This window comes from Grampus griseus (genome assembly GCF_964374135.1).
Source record: "Grampus griseus genome assembly, chromosome: 2".
NCBI lineage: Eukaryota > Metazoa > Chordata > Mammalia > Artiodactyla > Delphinidae > Grampus > Grampus griseus.
The window spans coordinates 126,146,646-126,169,248 of NC_139018.1; the positions used below are offsets into that span (position 1 = coordinate 126,146,646).

At 39.3% G+C, this 22,603-nt stretch overlaps 1 protein-coding gene across 1 annotated transcript in view; it reads left to right on the top strand.

Moving 5' to 3' along the window:
* The window catches only part of CERS3 (ceramide synthase 3), a gene marked incomplete at its 3' end in the record, with an annotated part of 111,922 nt that extends 92,737 nt beyond the window's left edge, over positions 1–19,185 (top strand). Inside the window, exon 11 of the mRNA XM_082649175.1 lies at positions 19,018–19,185. Coding sequence (XP_082505301.1) covers positions 19,018–19,185 — 168 coding nt within the window. The remainder of the gene's footprint in view (positions 1–19,017) is intronic.
* Positions 19,186–22,603: the final 3,418 nt, after the last annotated feature.

The window sequence follows — 22,603 nt, forward strand, 5'->3', positions numbered from 1 at the left end:
CATTAATTCTAGCTTCCTTGCCTTTGGTGAACTCTCTGTTTCCTCAACTCACTGGCACCACTGGGCTCCGTTTGGGGTCTTTGCTGTGCTTCAGCTTAGAATCTTCCTCCAGGCAGTAACTGGGGCAGTTGAAGGGCTTCCCTTCTACATTTTCCTGTTCTTAGGAATCACAGTCCCAAGCAGCTTATTGAACAGTGTCTAAAAATTATTGTTTCATATGTTTTATCCAGTTTTCTGTTTGTTTAACATGATAGAATAATCTATTACCTATTTTTCTATAATAGCCAAAAGCAGAAGTCACAGTATTTTATTTTCTAAATAACAACACTTAATATGCTTCCTGAGATGTCCTGTTTTACTTTTCAAACAAGTACAACTGTTTGGTGATTCCTTCTTTTTTCCTGATTTTTCTCTCTAGGTCAATGCTGTCCAATAAAAATATAATGTGAGCCACACACATACATAATGTTAGGTTATCTAGTAGTGTCATTTTAAAAATAATAAGAAACAGGTGAAAGTAATTTAATAATATATTCTATTTAACACAATACAAACAAAATATTATCATTTCAATTTTGTCTGGTATGTATTTTAATCAGGGAAGGATTATAATCACAATCATTATTTAAAGCTAATATAGTGATTCAGCAATCAGTACAAACAAATCATTAATGAGATATTTTTCATCCTTTTTTTCCATACTAAGTCCTTGAAATTCAGTGTATATTTTACACTTACAGCATCTTTCAATTTGGACCAACCTCATTTCAGAAGACACACGTGGTGAATGGGTGGCTACTACATTGGGTGTTACGGCTCCTAGCTCTAGACTAGCAATTCTGCTTCTCAACCACTGCATATGGGACAGGTGGCGGGATATGTTCTCATGTGTAATTTGTTCTCACGGGGTCCCTGGTGGTGTATTCAATTGTAACATGCTGGCTGTACCTACTACCCTTTCTTTCCACCCAAGAAAACTTTCCAGTTTGTGAGCAAGGGAGGAAGGTACTATTCTCGGGATTTTTTTTTTTTTTTTAAGCCAATTCTTTGTCTTGTTTTTCATTCTTTTCTGCAGGTGCCTTACTTTTCTAATCCTATTTCCTTCTTTCCCTTCACTACTCATCTCCAGGTACCACTCTTCTGTGTATACCTGGTTCTCCCCCACAAGCTCTGCTTCTCCGAGGCTGACACTTGTATCTTGTACACGTTGGAGCCCCTTCTCTTTAGCAAGGGCTATGAACTTCCAGGTCATTTATGGCTTTACTTTGTGTTTCTCGGGGGGGATTTTGTCTGTGCTTCTTCTAGGTCCTGTACTCCCAGGCTGCTTGTTTTTCTGACCTCCTCTTCCCCCCACCCCCTTTCCCAGCCACAAACTAGAGGGCTGTGGGAGCTAACTGGAATTTGTAAATGTTTTCTTTTTTATCCAGATTCTCCTTTAAATCAGCACCAGTTTCTAGATATGGTCTGACTAATACAAAGTCAAGCAGTTTTGATGTCTCTTTCTGTGAAAACTATGCTGCCATCAATGCATCCTAGTTTTGCTTTGAGTTGCTGGTAGTTCACATTAGGTTGTTAATTCATATTGAGCTTGAAATTGATTAAAACCTCTAAGTCTTTTTCACATCAGCCAAGCCACATTTCTGCTCAGGATTGTATGTTGATGATTGTGACTTTTGTGGAAGTTATATTCCTTCTTGTTAAACTTCATTTTGCTTGACCAGCTTATCATTTGAGTCTTTTGTTTAAGAATGGGAGGGCTTCCCTGGTGGCGCAGTGGTTGAGAGTCCACCTGCCGATGCAGGGGACACGGGTTCGTGCCCCGGTCCGGGAGCATCCCACATGCCGCAGAGCGGCTGGGCCCGAGAGCCATGGCCGCTGAGCCTGCGCATCCGGAGCCTGTGCTCCACAATGGGAGAGGCCACAACAGCAAGAGGCCCGCGTACCGCAAAAAAAAAAAAAAAAAAAAGAATGGGAAAGCATGACATTTGGTGATGGGTGCCTAAACGTTTCAGAAGACCTTTTGTCTAAAAGGCCTATTAAAGAAATTCAGGATTATTCTATATAATCTAGTTCATGAAAAAGAGTCATTTTTTGGCTTGATATATATTTTAATCAGGAGAGGACTATAATCATATTTAAGACTAATGAAGAATAAGATATTATTCTGGATCTCACACCCAAAAGATCTCCCAGGATTTCCACTTTTCGTTTCAGTTCAGCTTGTTACATACTGGCTATGTTAACTATAGCTTCACTAGAATGACCTGTAGAGCCTTAAAAATAATACTCACAGCCAGGTTCTAATTCAGACCAATTAAATCAGAATCTATGGGGACTAGACCCAGACACTGGGGTTTTTGACAGTCCTCTTCTTCCCCCAACATAAGTGATTCTACTCTGCCTCTCAGGTTGAGAGCCACTAGATCAAGTGGAGAAACCCAGCTGTGTGTGTGTGTGTGTGTCCTCTCTGTCCTACTCTGCACAAGTGTCCATGGACATCCCTCTGATTGCTGAGTCTGCTTTCTAAAAAGCAGAGATGGCTGCACTCTTCCCCACATCTGTAGAGTTCGCTGACATGACCTCAGCAAATATACCCATCATGAAAATTTTAACAAGAGCAGTAGACTTCATGTTACATAGGGGTTCTATGCTGAAAAAGCCTTAAAAATAAAAAGTCAAAAAAAAAAAAAAAATAAAAAAAAAAAAAAAATAAAAAGTCAGACTGTTGAAACAGGCACCAAGCACTCTGAGATTCTTTACTTTCTAGAAAACCAGAATTCTCTAAATAGTACATTTCTCTGGAGAATTAAAGACATGAGTCATTACATAAAGTGAGACATACTGGTAATTTTATATTACCTTTCTGGACTAAAAAGACTCATGACATACAGAGTCAAGGAAGTCAAAATTGTTTGCAATCATGGGATTTTAAAATGTGAAAGACCCTTAGGCACAGAGAGCAGCAATCTAGAGAGGGTCTGTGGCCTAAGCATCCACCTGCTGACTGCAGTGTGGTACCTGACTGTCAGCTGAGGCATCACCAGAGCTGGTGTGACATGCAGCCTTTCAGGCCCCACTAGATACTTTCTGAATGAGAATCTGTATTTTATCAAGAAACTTAGGTGATTCATATGCACATTAAAGTTTGAGAAGCACTGGTCTAGAAATTTCATATTACAGATAACTGATAGGAAATGTCCATGTGTAGCCAAGTTTCAAAGAATTAAATTTAATGCAGCTCCTTTGAGTAGAAAAAAAGGGGAAAACTGTTTTTTTCTGTGACCTTGTCAACTTGGATAATAAGAACTAATATGACAAAAAGGAATGTATTTTGACAGTAGTTCAGAAGATTAAACTCTGACTGAATGCACTTTCTTTTTCATACAGTTAAAGCTAAAATTTTCTTTCAAAACAGCATAAAGTGCTTATTATATTGTCCTTTGTTTCATTGCCAACTGTGGATTTAGATGTGGAGCCATTCAAAAAAGCAGTGGGACATTATGAGTCATTCACGACCTCCTGGGCTTTTGACATTACTGTAAAGCCACAGATTCCCGAGCGCAGAGTTTAGTTAAGGCATTTCAAAAGCACAGCTCTGCAATTTTATTGAAACCATGGTTGCAGATGTCATTCCCAGAGTGTATGGAAGTGCTGTGGCAGAGATTATTCGTAATTTTATCCTATTAACATATTTTTTCTCATTGTCAAAGTTTATTTTGTTTGGTAATCCTTGCAATAATTTTTGAGGACTGCAGACCAGGGCCAGCTACTTACTTTCACTAATAGGCAAATCATGATTAATTCATAAAAGTATATATATTCTGGAATCTAAAAATATAAGAAAAATTACACAAAAAATAAAACTAAAAGCATAGACATCATCAGGGCTTGACTTTAAATTTATTGTACTCACTTTTTTTTTGGTGGATATGAAAGTGGTAAGTTGTGTATTAATTGAGTGATGCTGGTTGTGTTACACACATAATCCAGTGTAAGGCGGTGGCTGTGGATGGGAATATGTTCTCATAAGACACGCAGGATAGTGAAGGGTTTTGGTGCCATGTCATATGAGGATAAACTGAAGAAAATAAGAATATTTAGCTTGAAGAGGGGTTAACTTCAGCATTTGAAGGAAGTATACAGACCCCTTTTGGATAAGGAGGCAGATTTTAGCACCATATGAAAAAAGAAGCAGGTAATGAATTACTGGAAATGTACAAGCAGGAGAATGTACATCTTTTGCTCTGGTTGTTAAGAAAGGCATATCAGCATCAAGTAGAAATTAGATTAGATGAGCTTAAAAGTCCCTCCAAACCTGGAGGCCTTTGGGCACCATTCTTTCTTATGTAATTGCCCCTCTACATCTCACATGCTACCACTCCAATCCAAGCCACTGACATTTCTCTTCTGGTCTATGACCACAGCCTCCTAAGTGCTCCACATTTGACCACCATGGATTCTGTTTCCATACAGCAACAGAGAACACTGTTATATATAAACCAGTTTCCACAGAAAGCAGAAGATTTCTGAGGATAGGCACCTTGTCTTTTTTTGTCACATATATTCCCAATACTTCAAACAGTGCTACACAGCGGTTTCCATTTGGACTTAGAAGTAACTTGGAACTTTTTACCATGACCTATTAAATCTGTAATCTGGTCCATGCTTACTCCCCGACCTCATCTTAGGTCATGCTCCATCTTTCTTACCATGTTTTAGCTGCACTGGCCTTTCTGATCCCTGAGCATGCCATTCATCTCAGGGCCTTTGTACATACTGTGTCTTCTTCTTGAAATGCCTACCCCATCTTCCCTGACCACTCCTCCTTAACCTTCAGATTACAACCTTTGTGTTCCATTTCCTTAGCAAGGCCTTCCTTCCTTCCCATCCATCTAAGTGAGATCCCCAATTTACATATCATGGTATTCTCTGCTTCCTAACACTTACAAATGGGTGGTTGAATATTGTTATGTGTTTGATACCTTAGGGTTTGGCTCTTTGAATAGAGTACAAGTTATTTGAAGACAGAAACCATTATATCCCCAAAGTCTTACACAATGCACAGGGGCTCAAGAAATATTTTTTGAATCAGTGGTTCTCACCTGGGGTGGTTTTGCTCCCCGCCTTGACCCCTGGGACATTTGGTAATCTCTGGAGACAATTTTGGTGGTCATAACTGGCATCTAGTGCACAGAGACCAGGAATACTTACTACTAGCCCTTCTACAATGGGCAGAACAGTCCCCACAGAATAAACTGGCTGAGATCCCTGGAATAAATGAGTAAACTCCTCTCTCTTTTGGTTGATTTCACTTTGTGGTTGGTGTTGATCTCAAATTATTCCTTGCTTTCCCACCTGACAGTGTCATCCTATACAGAGAGAAGTTAGGTTTATGCAAGAACAGCCAAACACACTCTTTCTTGAGGAGCCAAGCTCTCCATAATTATCTGTTTAGCATTTCTTCAGGTGTTGGCAGTTTAAAATTACTCAAGTGATAATCACAAATGGTTGCCAGCCATCTCCTTTAGAAATAAGACACCTGCATTTGGAAAGTTCTGATGGATTGAGAGAATGAGACTGTAGCTAATTGTTCAGGTGTAACTGAGAGAAAATTATGACTTTGATGGCACTACACCTTTCTGTTCCTGCATGGCTTTGTACAGTGTGGGTTGAGAAGGACATTGCGGGTGAGGCAGTGTGGACTGTGCCGAACACTCGTTCCTCATTCATTCTAATTCACTTAGTGACCAGTTCTCTCTCCTTACTTTTCACCTCTTTAAGCTCGCTGAATGTTGGGTCTAAGCCAGCAGAGCCATTCATGTCCTGGAGGGAGCCAGTTCTCACCTCCTGCCCTGCACACACACATTTCTCTCCTAGGGGCTGCAAGGCTTCTCATCTTTAGTTCAAGCCTCTGCATTTATGAGGAAGTCTTCTAAGGTTGCTACTTAAGGAAACATTTCATTCAGCTCTGTAGTCACTCTAGGACACTGCTTCCCAGCTTCCTTACCTCAGGCACTGAAGAAATTGATATTTGTACAGCACACTGGGGGAAACTGACAGGACTACCCAAAGCAGGAGACTGGGGCTCTGCTAGTTGCCCCAAGGCCTGAGAGAATCAATATCTCAGCATATCTTTTAACCCTTTCCTGGCACATCAGTTGGGAAACACTGGTGTAGAAAAGCCCCACTATACTATGGCTGCTCAGCTATAAGCCAGTTATGTATTTCCTTTTGAAAGTTGGCTGGTGGATTGGAGTTGTCTAAAAGCAAATCATATTTCTCTATCCCTAGAGAGAGGCAGGCACGATATTTGTAAATTTTCCTTATTCAAAAATCCTGCCAACAACAGTAGTCTGGCTCCTCTGAGCTGTGGAAGCAGCACTGTCCGGCAGGAGCTGTCTGCAGTGGCCATCGCAAGTCTTGCAAGGCAGTACTGCAGGGCACTGTAGGTCAGCAAGGGTCTTTCAGGACCCAAACCTGTGTGACTGCATCTCAGAGGGCCAGCTGTGCTGCCCAGCTCAGCTGACTGCCGTGCCCTCAGACTCTGAGGTCCTAGGCAGGGACTCACCAACAGAACAGTTCAACTCAGAGTCTGGATGTGACCACAGATATTAGATGTAACTTGGAAACCACTAAGACAGGAGCTCAGGGATCTGTGTCAGAGTCCCTCTGAATGCGATAAGCTGGGAAACAAGATCTCGCATAAAGGGCAGGACTGAAGATGACCTGGCAGTTTTGCCTGGAGCAGCTGTGTGGATGGTAGTGCCATGTGCTGAAATACGAAGGCCAGAGAAGGTGGTGTAAACGGAGCCTCGAATCTGACAAGGCCTTAGGCAGCTGAGAGGAGATGGTCTGAAGCCTGGAAGAAAAGTCCACGCTGGGATACAAATTTGGGATCACCTGCATTCGGATGGGATTTAAGATTCCCATCTTGTGGTATTAGATTCATCCATTCACTTGCTCATCAAATATACACTGAGTGCTTGCTGAGTGCTGGTGACATCACCTAAGAGAAACTAGGGGAGGAAGATGGCACATTCTGGTATATTCCACCCCATCCTTTCTCCCTCTCTCTGCAGAAGGGAAGCTGATGTCCTTCCACCCATGCTTTTATATGCTTATTATGTTTGGATATAGCCACAATTAAAGCATTGCTTTTTTGTTTTTAAACTTTACATAAATGGTATGATTTAGTTTATATAATTGTACAACTTGTTTTCTTCACTCATTATGACATTATTCATATTGAGAAATATTACTGTGGACCAGTGTACTTACCTCCTGTATAGTATCCATCACAGAATAGTCCACAGTCTACATATCCTCCTGTTTACATCTTTATATATGTCTCCTGGCGGCACATATGGGAGTTTCTCTATAAGTAGAATTCCTGAGTCAAGTTTACCAGATGCTGCCAAACAATTTGTCAAAGTATGTGGGAGTCTCTCTTGCCCCACATCCTCACCAATTTTCGGTACCATCAGATATTTTAATATTTACCAGTTTGATGAATAAGAGATTTTATCTCATTTTAATTTGCATTACTAAGCTTGAGCATTTTGTATAGTTGATTAGTCAATAGTTGTCTCTTCTGTGAATCATCTGTTTATATTCATTGTCTGCTTTTCTGTCACATTGGATTTTTTTCCCTCTTAATGGTGCATATGAATTCTTTGTTGGATGCTAATATTTGAAACAAACTTTAACATTTTGTTGTTAATACACATTTTTCTGGGCTATATATTCAAAACTTAATCTTCTGTCTTTCCATGGTTATTTCCTAAGTGTTGCTTACATAAATCCTAATGATTTTTTTTCAAAATGGTTTTGTATATCTTTGCCCAGTTAAAGTTGTGGAATTTGCAGGCTGTTGAATCTAAAGCTGCGTCTAAAGGATGCAAAATGTGTAGAAAATACACTAATTTTAATGGTTTTAATCCCCAAAGCAAAGTACATTCATGAAATCAAATCATTTTCTACATCACAAGTTGGTGATTACCACAGAGCCTTTTACATTTATTTTAAATTTACTTTTAGGTAATATAGAGAATATGAAAGAAATCCATGCATTTTTATCAAGAGCCACATAGCGTAATCTGAGCTCTTCTCCACCAAGCTGAGTCAGTGAGCTGAGTGGGTTCAAGTCCTGTAGTTTTTATCTCTTCTGGAAAATGAATCTGCCCGACCAGATACTCTCCAGAGTCCATCTATCCCTAAAACTTACTTTTTCTCCTAGAAGCTCATTTTTTAAAGCCTGTAAGCCTTAGCAAAGTGAAATAATTTCTTAAGGAAATTAGGTACATTGATAGCAGCAAGTGTAATGAAAATAAAAACCATCAGTGGAAAGTACAATATATTTCATACCGGTGAGTTGGGACAGTTTAAAAAGCAACCTTTGAGTCCGGTTCTGAAATTCAAGAGAAGAGGCATTCTATGTATACAGACCAGTCACAAAAATTGGGAACCATGCATAAGCCGGTTTTAGGGCATGTTTTCGATACTGCTTTGACTTGCACTCATGACTGCAGGGAGCCGGGACAGTGGCCTTGGTCCTGTACTCTGTGTCTGAGAGATTTGACACCAGCCAAAGTGAATTACTGTGTGATATTACAGGTTCAAGCATTTTTTCACAAGCCCCCCACCAAAAAAAAAGGGTCAATAGGAGAAGTTGGAAGTGTGTCCATTGCTTTAAGATACTCCCGTGCTTGGGTGAATGAGTCTTTGAATGTGGTTCGGTTAAGCTCTGTGCCCCTGCTCCTGGAACATGCCCTTCAAAGGGGAATGTTGGCTTCAACCAACTTTAATCTGGAGAAGATCATTTTGGTCCCAGATTCAGGGTTTCTGTTTCTCCTAGCATATGGGATGCTTTCAGACTGATTGCTCACCTTCCTTCATAGTGACTGTGACTTCAACCCCATCCTCTGAATGCGTGTCTTCTCTGCCCTCCTGGAGTGCCAGGCTGATGACATTTGCCAATACTGGTGCCATTAGTGATGTGGGGGTTCCAAAGCCCTTGTTAAGACCTGTTACAAGGTCTCTCTTCCATAAGTAACTTGTTCTTCATTCCCTTCACCATCATTTTGTGTAACTGAAGGGAGTTGCTGGGGAGAGGAAGGAGGTACTTTTAAAAGACATTGCAGAAATTATATTCATGCATTTCCATTTGTGGAATGAATAATATTGCCAATAATGTATTCTAGAGGGCCCAGGTCATTTCTGGAAAATGTCCAGTTGAATATTAGATATCTTTTCTAATTCCATAAAGAAAGTTATCTAAAGTTATCAGAATAGTAATATGCTGTCTGTAATGGCACTGCTAACCCTTCACCAAGGGCAGCTGGCGGGCAGGTAACAGGAAGCATGTGTGCTGTGATATGCTTGGCATGTGTGAGAACTGTGCATCTGGTGGCTGCAGCCCTTGGCTCCCTTCACTCTTCGAAGAAGGGTTTAGATCCTTCTTTTTTGCATGGATTTTCTTGGGCCCTTAATGATTTGTGGGAGGGTTCAGGGCCAACAAGTTGCACGAGACCAGTTCTACAAGCCCAGGGACAACTAAGAAGTAGGAAAGTAAGGGGCGCTGGTGTGCAGAGAAAAAGCAAAGGGAAGGACAATACAAGAAAAGAAGCTGGCTGATTCCAAGGGAGAGACTCACTGCTGCTGGTGCAAGCAGAGTCTTGGCATCCCATCAAAGCAGACAGGTAGAGTTCTAGAAAACACTGTGGCTTGACCTTTATCAGGTGTTTAGATTTTGTTCCCCTAGAGCAAGGTTGACTTGTTTTTGATTTCTATTAAGTATTGTAATTACTGGAAAAGATTTACCATTGGGAAAAGGTACTTTGCAGAATACGGATTGTGATTTATATCTTAAACTTTTCTGATTTCAGCTGATTAGCAAAGCCTCATTTTTTCTAGCACACCTTAGCCAGTGTTTTTCAAACTGTAGGTTGCAGATCATTAATAGGTTGCCAAATCAGTTTTGTACATCATTTTTAAAATGGAATAGAATAGAATAAAGCATGCCAGTGTTTGTCTCACCCCCTGGGTGCCCTGTCTCTCCAAATATTCCAGCAGGGGTTTGTAGAGCACTGTTTTGAGGTGTCTAAGTTTTGATAGGGTTTTCACCCTGTCTGCCTCTTGTAGCTGTGTGGCCTTGAAAAAGTTACTTAACCCCTCTAAGCCTCATTTTCCTCTCCTTTAAAGTAAATAGAATAGGTCCTATGTCCTAGGGTTGCTGTGAGGAGGAAACGGTATTGTTCATACTAATTGCTTAGTTCAGTGCCTGGCACATGGACATTTATAGCGTGGATAGTGCCTTCATTTATAATTGCCAAATCTTGGAAGCAACCAAGGTGTCCTCCAATAGGTCAGTAGATGCATACTTCTGGTACGCACATCCGAACAATAGAATATTCTTCAGCAATAAAAAGAAATGAGGGGCTTCCCTGGTGGCGCAGTGGTTGACAGTCCGCCTGCCGATGCAGGGGACACGGGTTCATGCCCCGGTCTGGGAAGATCCCACATGCCGCGGAGCGGCTGGGCGCATGAGCCATGGCCGCTGAGCCCGCGCATCCGGAGCCTGTGCTCCACAACAGGAGAGGCCACAACAGTGAGAGGCCCGCGTGCCGCAAAAAAAAAAAAAAAAAAAAAAAATAGAAATGAGCTATTAAGCCATGAAAAACCATGGAGGAACCCTACATGCTTATTACTAAGTGAAAGAAGCTAATCTTCAAAGTTAAATACTATATGATTCCAACTACAAGACATTCTGGAAAAGACAAAACTATGGTGACAATAAAAAGGTCAGTGAATGCCAGGGCTTGGGAGGGAGGGAGGGATGAACAGGAAGAGCACAGAGGATTTTTAGGACAGTGGAATAAAAGCCCCTTAAGGGTGTCATTGCTGTTATTGTTATATTACAGATAGCATATACAAGATGAAATTGAATATAATATGAGGTTTTATTAATATTTTTGAATACCGTTCAATTTCCAATTTGCATTATTCAAGTTTTTTTTTTTAACATCTTTATTGGGGTACAATTGCTTTACAATGGTGTATTCAAGTTTTTATAGTGTGCAACCACCTATACATCTATCTAACAAACTCTTACTACCAGGAAATCCTTTCTGAGCTTGATTCATCATCAAGGGCAGTGGTTCTCCAACCTGTTGGACCCACACCCTCTTCACTAGCCTGAAATTAAATTCCTAGGTAATATCACTCACCTAAAAGCATAATTTCAAAAAGCAATATAATGCCACAACATAATAAAAAAGAAATAAGATGAAAAACATTTCTGATAAAATATGCATTTCGTGTGTAACGTGTACATGACTGCCCTAGAGAATGTAATGAAGTTGGCAGATGCTGTGCTTGCTTATATGGAGACTCAGCATGAGTGGGGCAGCTGCAAGTGCAGACTGACACAGCCTCAAATGCCACTGGTAGGGTTGCCATCAGTGACACGGCTTTCTGAAATTGTGAAGTTCTGAACAAAATGAAGTATAGTCTTCCTTGGATTTATGTACATAGTTGCAGTCCTGAAAAGTTGAGAATATATTAAAACCATGCAAGAATTCCTGTGCTTGAATGTACAATGGAATTAGATTCTAGGCTTGGATAATTACGAATGCAGGTCTGGCAGGACATTAGGGTGTCATGCACATTGTAGGGTATGCGGCATCCCTAGCCAATGCTCATTAAAAGTCAGTAGTGCTCCCCAACCTTTATGACTGTGAGGATGTCATACATTTCTAAAAGCCTGAATATGGTCCAGGCCCTCTTCTCAGAGGTGAGGGTGCTGGAGGATGTGGCTTCAAGCTATGGGGAGCATCCTCCAGGATGAATTTATTTCTCAGCTAAAGCAGCTATTCAAGTCCTGGAGAAAGGGGTGGGAAGACGCTAGTATGCCTTTCTGGGGAGAAATTAGTTTCTTTGTTTTGATTCAGATTTCCCCTTGTTCCCTACAAAAAACTTTTGAGGAAAGAAAAGGAGAGCCAAGAGGCACCATCCATGAAAGCAAACGTCAGCCAAGCATGGCCCTTCCCTCAAAGACTCCGTCTGCAGGGGGAGCACTCTGATCCTGGCTCCCAGCAAATCATGGAGAGGCTGCGTTTCTCTGTTGCATCTTAACTGATGAGATGCCAAGTTTATTCCTCAGCGTTTACAGTGAGCCTTGTTTATTTTGGGACCCTTTCTGTGTTGTTGTGAAAAGAGCAAAACATACAGAAAAGAGCCTATGAAGTTATATTTCTGTGATTAAGACAGCAGAATGTGTGTACGTTGTTGTTGATGTTGTTGTTTAAGCTGTGTTTGCATGAAGCTTGTATGCAAGGAAGTATTTGGTTACATATACCCCAAGAATCTCCAGAGGTGGTCAGTTTTAGTCTTCAGGTCACAAAAAGGGAAAACTCTTATGGTTATGGATATCATCTTGAAAAATGATGCGTGAGGAAACAGCCTCCACCTTCCATAGTTCTTTTCTTTTCTAGGCTGGGTTTAATAGAGATGTTTCTGAACTGGCTTAGAGGGTCAGGGGTCAGATCCAACACTGGCCTTGCAGAGAGCTTGAGTTCTTGGTATTGTTTTAATAGTTCATACCATCATTATCTTTTGCAATGAAGTCTGATCTGCAGCAATTCCATCTGCATTCATTGGGACAGTGTTATTCTTCTAGGAGTTTTCCTCACAAAATTCCTTTCAGAACACTGTAAAGAAGAGGAGAAACATATTACTCTTAATTAAGAACTGTCCTTGAAGGAATTCCTGCATAAAGAAAATAGGAAACATCCTATTCCCAACAATAAAAATATCCTGACAACCAAAATGCCCGCATGAGCAATACTTTACTTAGCAGATGTTTATTGGGAAAACTATAGTGTTTGCGTTCTAAAAAGAAATACATTTAAGTTTTATTTTTAAACTTATCATCAGTGAAATTTATTTTTTCCTGTTGGTGTACAGTTCTGTGAATTTTAACACAAGTGTAGATTTGTGTAGCCATCACTATACTCTGGATACAGAATAATTCTGTCACCCCAATAACTCCTCCCTCCACCCCAGCTCTTGGCAGCCACTTATCTGTTCACCATCCCTACAGTTTAGTCTTTTTAAGAATGCCATGAAAACTACATCAGTATGTCTTTTGGTAGGTATAATTGTTTTACAATGTTGTGTTCGTTTTTTTGGGGGGGGGTAATAGTTGTTTTACAGTGTTGTGTTAGTTTCTACTGTATAGTGAAGTGATGCAGAGTTCCCCGTGTTATACAACAGGTTCTCTTTAGTTATCTATTTTATACATATTAGTGTATATATGTCAGTCTCAATCTCCCAATTCATCTCACCTCCCTTTCTGACTGGTGTGAGGTGAACCTCATTGTAGGTTTGATTTGCATTTCTCTAATAATTAGTGATGTTGAGAATCTTTTCATGTGCCTCTTGGCCATCTGTATGTCTTCTCTGGAGAAATGTCTATTTAGGTCTTCCACCCATTTTTGGATTGGGTTGGTTTTTGGGTTTTGGTTTTATTTTTGATATTGAGCTGAATGAGCTGTTTGTATATTTTGGAGATTAATCCTTTGTCCATTGATTCATTTGCAAAAATTTTCTCCCATTCTGAGGGTTGTCTTCATCTTGTTTATGGTTTCCTTTGCTATGCAAAAGCTTTTAAGTTTCCTTAGGTCCCATTTGTTTATTTTTGTTTTTATTTCTATTACTCTACAAGATGGGTCAAAAAAGATCTTGGGGCTTCCCTGGTGGCGCAGTGGTTGAGAGTCCGCCTGCCGATGCAGGGGACACGGGTTTGTGCCCCGGTCTGGGAAGACCCCACATGCCGCAGAGCGGCTGGGCCCGTGAGCCATGGCCGCTGAGCCTGCGCGTCCGGAGCCTGTGCTCCGCAACGGGAGAGGCCACAACAGTGAGAGGCCCGTGTAACGCAAAAAAAAAAAAAAGATCTTGCTGTGATTTATGTCATAGAGTGTTCTTCCTATGTTTTCCTCTAAGAGTTTTATAGTGTCTGGTCTTACATTTAGGTCTTTAATCCATTTGGAGTTTAGTTTTGTGTATGGTGTTAGAGAGTGTTCTAATTTAAGTCTTTTACATGTAGCTGTCCAGTTTGCCCAGCACCACTTATTGAAGAGACTGTCTTTTCTCCATTGTATATCCTTGCCTCCTTTGTCATAGATTAGTTGACCATAGGTGCATGGGTTTATCTCTGGGCTGTCTGTCCTGTTCCATTGATCTATATTTCTGTTTTTGTGCCAGTATCATACTGTCTTGATTACTGTAGCCCTGTAGTACAGTCTGAAGTCAGGGAACCTGATTCCTCCAGCCCCATTTTTTTTTTTTTTCTCAAGATTGCTTAGGCTATTCAGGGTCTCTTTTGTCTTCATACAGATTTTAAGATTTTTTTGTTCTAGTTCTGTGAAAAATGTCATTGGTAATTTGATAGGGATTGCACTGAATCTGTAGATTTCTTTGGGTAGTATAGTCATTTTCACAATATTGATTCTTCCAACCCAAAAACATGGTATATCTCTCCATCTGTTTGTGTCATCTTTGATTTATTTCATCAGTTTCTTATAGTTTTCTGAGTACAGGTCTTTTATCTCCTTAAGTAGGTTCATTCCTAGTTATTTTATTCTTTTTGTTGCAATGGTGAATGGGATTATTTCCTTAATTTCTCTTTCTTACCTTTTGTTGTTAGTGTATAGTAATGCAAGAGATTTCTGTGCATTAATTTTGTATCCTGCAACTTTACCAAATTCATTGATTAGCTCTAGTAGTTTTCTGGTGGCATCTTTAGGTTTTTCTATGTAGAGTATCATGTCATCTGTAAACATGATGGATTTACTTCTTTTCCAATTTGTATTCTTTTATTTCTTTTTCTTCTCTGATTGCCATGGCTAGGACTTCCAATACTATGTTGAATAATAGTGGTGAGAGCAGACATCCTTGTCTTGTTCCTGATCTTAGAGGAAATGCTTTCAGTTTTTCACCATTGAGAATGATGTTTGCTGTGGGTTTGTCATATATGGCCTTTATTATGTTGAGGTAGGTTCCCTCTATGCCCACTTTCTGGAGAGTTTTTATTATAAATGGGTGTTGAATTTTGTCAAAAGCTTTTTCTGCATTTATTGAGACAATCATATGGTTTTTATTCTTCAGTTTGTTAATATGGTGTATCACATTGATTGATCTGTGTATATTGAAGATTCCTTGCATCCCTGGGGTAAATCCCACTTGACCATGGTGTATGATCCTTTTAATATGTTGTTGGATTCTGTTTGCTAGTATTTTGTTGAGGATTTTTGCATATATATTCATCAGTGATATTGGTCTGTAATTTTATTTTTTTGTGATATCTTTGTCTGGTTTTCGCATCCAGGTGATGGTGGCCTCATAGTATGAGTCTGGGAGTGTTCCTTCCTCTGCAATTTTTTGGAATAGTTTGAGAAGGATAGTGTTAGATCTTCTCTAAATGTTTGATAGAATTCACCTGTGAAGCCATCTGGTCTTGGACTTTTGTTTGTTGGGAGGGTAGGTAACCTTTTGAAACAAACTTTTTTCACTTAACATAATGCTTTTGAGATTCATCCAACTTCTTATAAATGTCAGTAGTTTGTACCTATTTATTGGTAAGTAGTATTCCATTGTATGGATGTACCATTCATTTACTTCTTGAAGAACATTTGGGTTGCTTACAATTTTGGGCAATTATGAATAGAGCTTTTATAAACATTTTTTTGTGTGTGAATATAAATTTTCATTTCTCTAGTGTAGATACTCAGGGGTAGGAATGCTGAGACATACAGTATATGTATGTTTGCCTTTATAAGTAAAAACTGTTTCCAAAGTGTCTATACCATTTTGCATTTCCATCAGCAGTGTATAAGAATTCCTTCCAGTTACTCTTCATCCTTGGTATTCTCAGGATTTTTAATTTTAGCTATTCTTATGATAGTTTTATCTAATCATGATTTTAATTTGCATTTTCCTAATGGCTAACGATGTTGAATATCTTTTCATATGTTTATTTGACATCCTATATCCTCCTAGAAGTGTGTATTTTTAAATATTTTCCCATTTTTTAAATGTTTTTTCTTATTGTTGAGTTTTGAGAATTCTTTATTATCCATACTAGTTGGATATGGGATTTGTAATTACTATCTCCCAGTTTGTAACCTGTCTTTGTATTCTCTAAATAGTATCTTTCTTTTTTTTTTTTAAATAGTACCTTTCATAGAGCAAAAGTTTTTAATTTTGATGCAGTACAGTTTATCATTTTTTTATGGAGTATGCTTTTTGTGTCTTGTCTAAGAACTCGTTATGCAACCCAAGGTCATAGGTTTTCTTCTAAAAGTTTTATAGTTTTATATTTTGCATTTAGATCTATAATTCATTTTGTGTTAACATATGTGTAAGGTTAAAATTTACTTTTTTGCCTATGGATTTCTCCTTGCTCCAGCACCATTTGTTGAAAAGACTATCCTTTCTCCATTAAATTGCTTTTGCACCTTTGTCAAAACTCAATTGGCAGTATTTGTGTGGGTGTATTTCTAGATTCTCTATTCTGTTCCATTGATCTATTTGTTTACCCCTTTGCTAATACCATCCAGTCTTGATTACTATAACTTTATAGTAAAGTCTTAAAATTGGATAGTTCGAGTTTTCCAATTTTATTCTTCTTTTGCATAATTGCTTTAGCTATTCTAGTTCCTTTGCCTCTCCATATAGAATTTAGAATCAGCTTGTCTATATCTATAAGAAATCTTGCTAAGATTTTAATGGTATTATGTGGAATCTGTAGATCAATATGGGGATAATCAACATTTTTACTGTATTGAAACTTCCAAGCCATGAACATAGTATGTCTCTTTAGTTATTTAGATCTTTGATTTCTTTCTTCAGAGTTTTGTAGGTTTTACATGCAGATACTATACATGCTTTGTTACATTTGTACCTAAGTGTTTTATTTTTTGAAACTATTGTAAATGTTACTGACTTTTAAATTTCTGTTTTAGTTGGACATTGCTAGTCATGTTAGTTTACTATGGCTGCCATAACAAATTACTACAAACTTAGTGGCTTAAAAAAACAGAAATTTACTCTTTTACAGTTCTGGAGGTCAGAAGTCTACAATCAGTTTTGAGCAGAAATCAAAGTGTGGCAGATCTGTGTTCCCTTCACACACAGCAGGGAATCTGTTCTTTGCCTCTTCCAACTTCTGGTGGCTGCCAGCATTCCTTGGCTTGTAGCTACATCACTTCAATCTCTACCTCTTCTTCATATTGCCTTTCCTCTGTGTTGAATCCCCTCTGCCTCTCTTATAAAGACACATGTGATGGCATTGAGTGGCCACCTGGATAGTCCATGATAATCTCTCATCTCAAAATCCTTAATTTAATTAATAATATCTGCAAAAAACTTTACCATGTAAGGTAACATTCACAGATTCCAGAAATTAGGACCTAATATTTTTGAGGACATTTTTTAGCCTACTACATTAGTGTCTAGAAATCAAGATTGTGTGTGTGTGTGTGTGTGTGTGTGTGTGAGAGAGAGAGAGAGAGAGAGAGAAAGAAAAAGACAGAGAGACAGAGACAAAGAGAGAGAGAAAGAGATTTTATGTGTTGACCTTTTATCCTGCAGCCTTAGTACTAAACTCACATATTAATTCTAGGAGTTTTTTGGTTGATTCTTTGGTATTTTGTACATAAATAATAGAGACACTTTTATTTCTTTCTTCCCAATTTGTATGAATTTTATTTCTTTTTCTTGCCTTATTTCATTGACTAGGATTTCCAGTACAATGTGAATAGGAATGGTGAAAGTGAACATCCTTGCCTTATTCCTATTCTTAGGGGGAAAGCATTCAGTTATTCACCATTAAGTATGATGTTAGCTTCTATTCCTTCTTTGTAGAGAAGTTTTACAATTTTTTTTTATCATGAATGGATGTTGAATTTTGTCATATGATTTTTCTGCATCAATTGATATAATCATTTTTTCCCTTCTTTAGTTTATTAATATGATGGATTACATTCATTGATTTCCAAATATTGAACCAGCTTTGCATTACTGGGACAAACCCCACTTTATCATAGTATAATTTTTTATACACTCCTGGTTTTGATTTGGAATATTTTATTAAGGATTTTAATATCTATGTTCATTAAAGATATTGCTCTGTAGCTGTATTTTCTTATACTGTCTGTCTGGTTTTTGTATCAGGGTAATTCTGGCCTCATAAAATAAATTGGGATGTGATTCCTCCTCTTTTTTCTAGAAGAGATTGTGGAGATTTGGTGTTATTTCTTCTTTATACATTTCATGGAATTTGCCAGTGAAACCATTTGTGCCTGATATTCTTTTTCAGAAGATTTTAAACTACATATTTAATTTTTTTTCATATTTTTAAGACTACTCAGGTTATCTCTGTTTCAATTTCATTGATTTCTCATCTCTGTTATTTCCTTCCTTTTGCTCATTTTGGGCTTATTTTGCTTTTCTTTTTTTTTTTTTTTTTTCCTAGTTTCGTAAGTTGGAAGCTCATATTATTACAGACTTTTCTTCTTTTCTAATATAAACATTTAATGGTATACATTTCCTTTTAAACACTGTTTTAACTACACTGAAGAAAATGTGATGTGTTTTAATCTTAATTCAAAATGTTTTCTAGTATCCCTTGAGACTTACTCTTTTGATCCACTGATTATTTATAAGGGTGTTGATTAATTTCCAAGTGTTCTGAAATTTTCCCATTATTTTTTTATATTGATTTCTAGCTTAATTCCATTAGGACCTGAAACATATTTTGCATAATTTTGATTCTTTAAGTTTGTTAAGGTTTATTTTATGATCCATGATATGTTCTATGTTGGTGAATGTTTGGTTGTTTGAATATTGTGTTTTCTCTGAAGGGAGCCATATCTCTAAACTGAGCCCATTTGTTTGCTTATTCACTCAAGAGTCTTTCTGGAAGGTTGTCACTCACAGCCCATTGTTTCTTTTGTCTAGAATATCCAGGACGTGAGAAGTGATGATGAGGATGAGTATGAAGAGGAAGAGGTTGAGGAAGAGAAGGAGGAGAAGGAAGAAGCCACCGAAGGCAAAGAGACAGACGGTTTGAAGAATGGCCTTGGGGCCAACAGGCACCTCATTCCCAATGGTCAGCATGGCTGTTAGCTTGAAGCCCGCATAGCTCCTGGTGCACAGTGCGCTGCAAGGGCTGCTGGGAGCCGGAAGTGCTCCCTCCTCCATTGCTGTAGCCTCAGGACCCACAGGGACCACAGATTTTGCCCTTCCCTCTTTCTAACCAGCACCTTCCCCCCCAACCAAGATGTATTTAACAAAATGTTAATTTGTGTTAAATTGTTTAATATAAACATCCCCATGGATTTTACTGGAGTTAGGACTCAGATTTCAAAGATTTCTCCTGAGAACCCTTCCACTTCTAATTGTTCCATTCATGAATTTAGACGTTTGGAGCCCACTTTGTTGTAGGCCTTCCCCTTCCCACCTTGCCTGTCCTCAGGATACTTTGGGAAGTGCTAAGTCAACCCACTTTTTCCAGGTGCGTTTAGCCACAGAGAGCAGCTCATTTCCCAAAAATGAGCTAGAAGTGGCAATGGAATGGTGGTGGCAGGACCAAACCAGGGGGCCAAGCTTCCAGGGCTCACGGATCCCTTTCTGCCATGGGCAGTGTTTAAACCCTCCATGCCGTGTGCTTCGTCTCTCCGATGGGAATAACCAGACCTGCCCTGCCCCCTCACAGGGTTGGAATAAGGATCAAATGAGATAATAATGGAAGTGAGAGTGCATACTGTAGGCTATGGTGTTGCTGTTACCTGACCCTCTTTTCACTGTGATCACAGTCCCGTTTGGGAGAGAAGCCTGGTGAAACTTGGCACTGAACAGGCCTGAACAAAAGGCACAGTCTTGAAGAATTCCTTTTAAATGTGTCTGGAAATACCTAAACATGCAAGTACCCAGAAAGCTGTTTCCAGTTTATCTGGTAACTATTTATTTGTTAGCTTCCCAAAGGTAATTCTCAAATCCCCCAGGTTCTCATCCCTCAGGTTCCATGGCCAAGGGGAGGGAGTTTGGGCCCCATTCCTTCTTGTCCTTTGCTGATTTCTCACTTATTTCCTCTCTGAAAGGGACGCTTCCCTGCTGTGGCCCTGAACCCCTCCTTCAGGCCAGCAGAGCTACCCAGCAGGCCATAGGGTCTACCTGGGGGCCTCTCTGGGGGCACTGGACCCAAGTCAGGTTGTTCCCCTAGCCACTATCACCCAGGAAGCCCAGTTTCTGGGGCATGTGTTTGAGCTCCTGATCAAAGGAGGTCTTGGAAAAACAAAGAGACTCTGTACTTTAAATCCCTGCTCTCCAACCCAATCAGAGTGCACAACAGTAAAGCAGAACAAAACAAAGGGCTGGAAAACACCCCTGAGAATGTCCAAGGACAGGTGCTTGAGTCAGTGTCAGCCCCTGGGGCTGCCTTACCTCTCTGGGAGGACAGGTAGGGGCTGGAAGGTCAGTAGCCACCTCTCGACCCCCACAGGGATACATCTCGAGGCCAGCGTGCAGGGCAGACCTCAGAGACTTTCTCAGGTTACTGACTGAGGAGAGGCAGAGCCTTGTAGAGGAAGAGCCTGAGCAAAATGTGCAACTTTTCCCCACCCAATCTCTCATATTTTGGGGTCACATTTTGCATCTTCATCCTGTTTTGCTCAGGGCCCGTATTATAAAGCCAAGTAAGTGGAAGCTAAGACTGTGGGGACTAGTAAAACCCACACAGACTCTACCAATGGGGGCTGCAGCCTCTGGAGCACAAAGGACACTGTATACAGTAAAGGTGTCTGCTTTTTTTTTTTTTTCAGTAAAAAGATGTTTTTAAAAGCTTCAGGCTAAACAAAAACAAAAACTTCAAAATTCTTTCCCAACAAAATTTCTTTTTGAAGAATTGTTAGAACAACAGAAAAACATGTGTCAGGTTTCTCTGCATAATATTTGCATTTATGAGTACAATAACATTATATGTGTAATGTATATTATAAATCTCAAATGCCTCCAGTCACTTTAGGGCGTAGCTGTTGAATTATTATCAATATTTATATTATTTTTTTTTGGTGAAAGATCACACTAAGATATTATTTTTATGTTCCAGTTAACAGTTTTTTCCTTGATTTATTTTGGTCTTGTCTCTGTACCAAATAACTTCTTGCTTTAGGTAAAAAAAGTGTTTAGTTGTTGCTCTATCCTCCAGTTCTTTCTTTTTTTTCTTATTTGAACACTGAAGGTAAAATTGATATGCCAATTTCAACTATCTGTGATACAGCTGGAAGCACTAAACTATCTCTTAAGAGGTAGAGATGCATATTTTGTAACATTTTTAGGGCTTTTGTGGTTAATTTTAAGGGTAACCTGTCTTTCTACAGGAAACAAGAGCTCACAGTATATACCAGATGACTTTATAAAAATGTAGTCCACCATGCCGCCAGTATTATTGTAATGGTAATGACTTACAATAAAACAGAGACAGAGCCCAGCATGTGTGGTGATTGAGTAGATTCAGCACACACATTGTTTGGCTTCTTAGAGATCATTACTAGTCCTATTGAGTGGCGGAAACAAAGATTTGCCAGTCCTCTAGAAACACCCTGCAGGGAATCGGGGAGCAGTGGAGAACAGAGCCAAGTTAGGACATTAGGGCTGCTGGCCTTGGGGTACCAGACACCAGAGAGGAGAGGTAACAGGTCAGGCCTGACTGGGCTGAGTATCTTGGCTGTGCACAGTGTAGACAGACAGATGCTTGTGGGCTGGAGACTAACCTGGGCCACAGCACCTGAGCCCTGTAGCAGGCCCTGTAGAAGTGCTAAGTGCATGGTCCTAAAGATATTTTCTCAGGCCCCTTTTATATACCTACCTTTCAAAGGTGGAGGAGGAAATAGGGTCTATTGATGGTTCAACTGGCTGTCCATCAGAATTACCTATTGAGCTTAAAACACACCTTGCCTGTTGCCTGCTCCATATTTAGATTAAGTACTTCTGGAATAAGAAAAAGGAATTTGCATTTTAACCAAGTCCATGTGCTTCTGAAGAGCAGTCAGGACTCTGTGTGACCCCACTTGGTTTTATTCCTACTAGCAGTTTTATAAGCTAATAAATGAGAATATACAATGATACAGAATATTTACTCCAAAATAAATTCAAATAAAATAATAAAGGAGAAAAGGAAACATGAGAGCAGTCAAGACAAATAGAAAACATTGTAAGAGTTTTACACTGGTTAGTACAATGGCAGTACTAATTACCAAATCCAAATTTATAGGTAATTACATCCAGTGTAAGAACAGAGTACCAGATCAGATTTTTTAATACTCCAACTATAGGCTACTTACAAGAGATATGCTATAAATATATGCAGAAAGAAATGTTGAAAGTAAAAGGAGGGATAAAGGTATACCATGCAAACTCTATCCCCAAAAAGCTGACATAGCTATTCTAATATCAGACAAAGGCAAGAAGAGCTAGTGGGTATTAAGAGGAATGTTTCATAACAGTGAAAGGGATCAGTCCACCAGGAAAATATTTAAAAATTAAA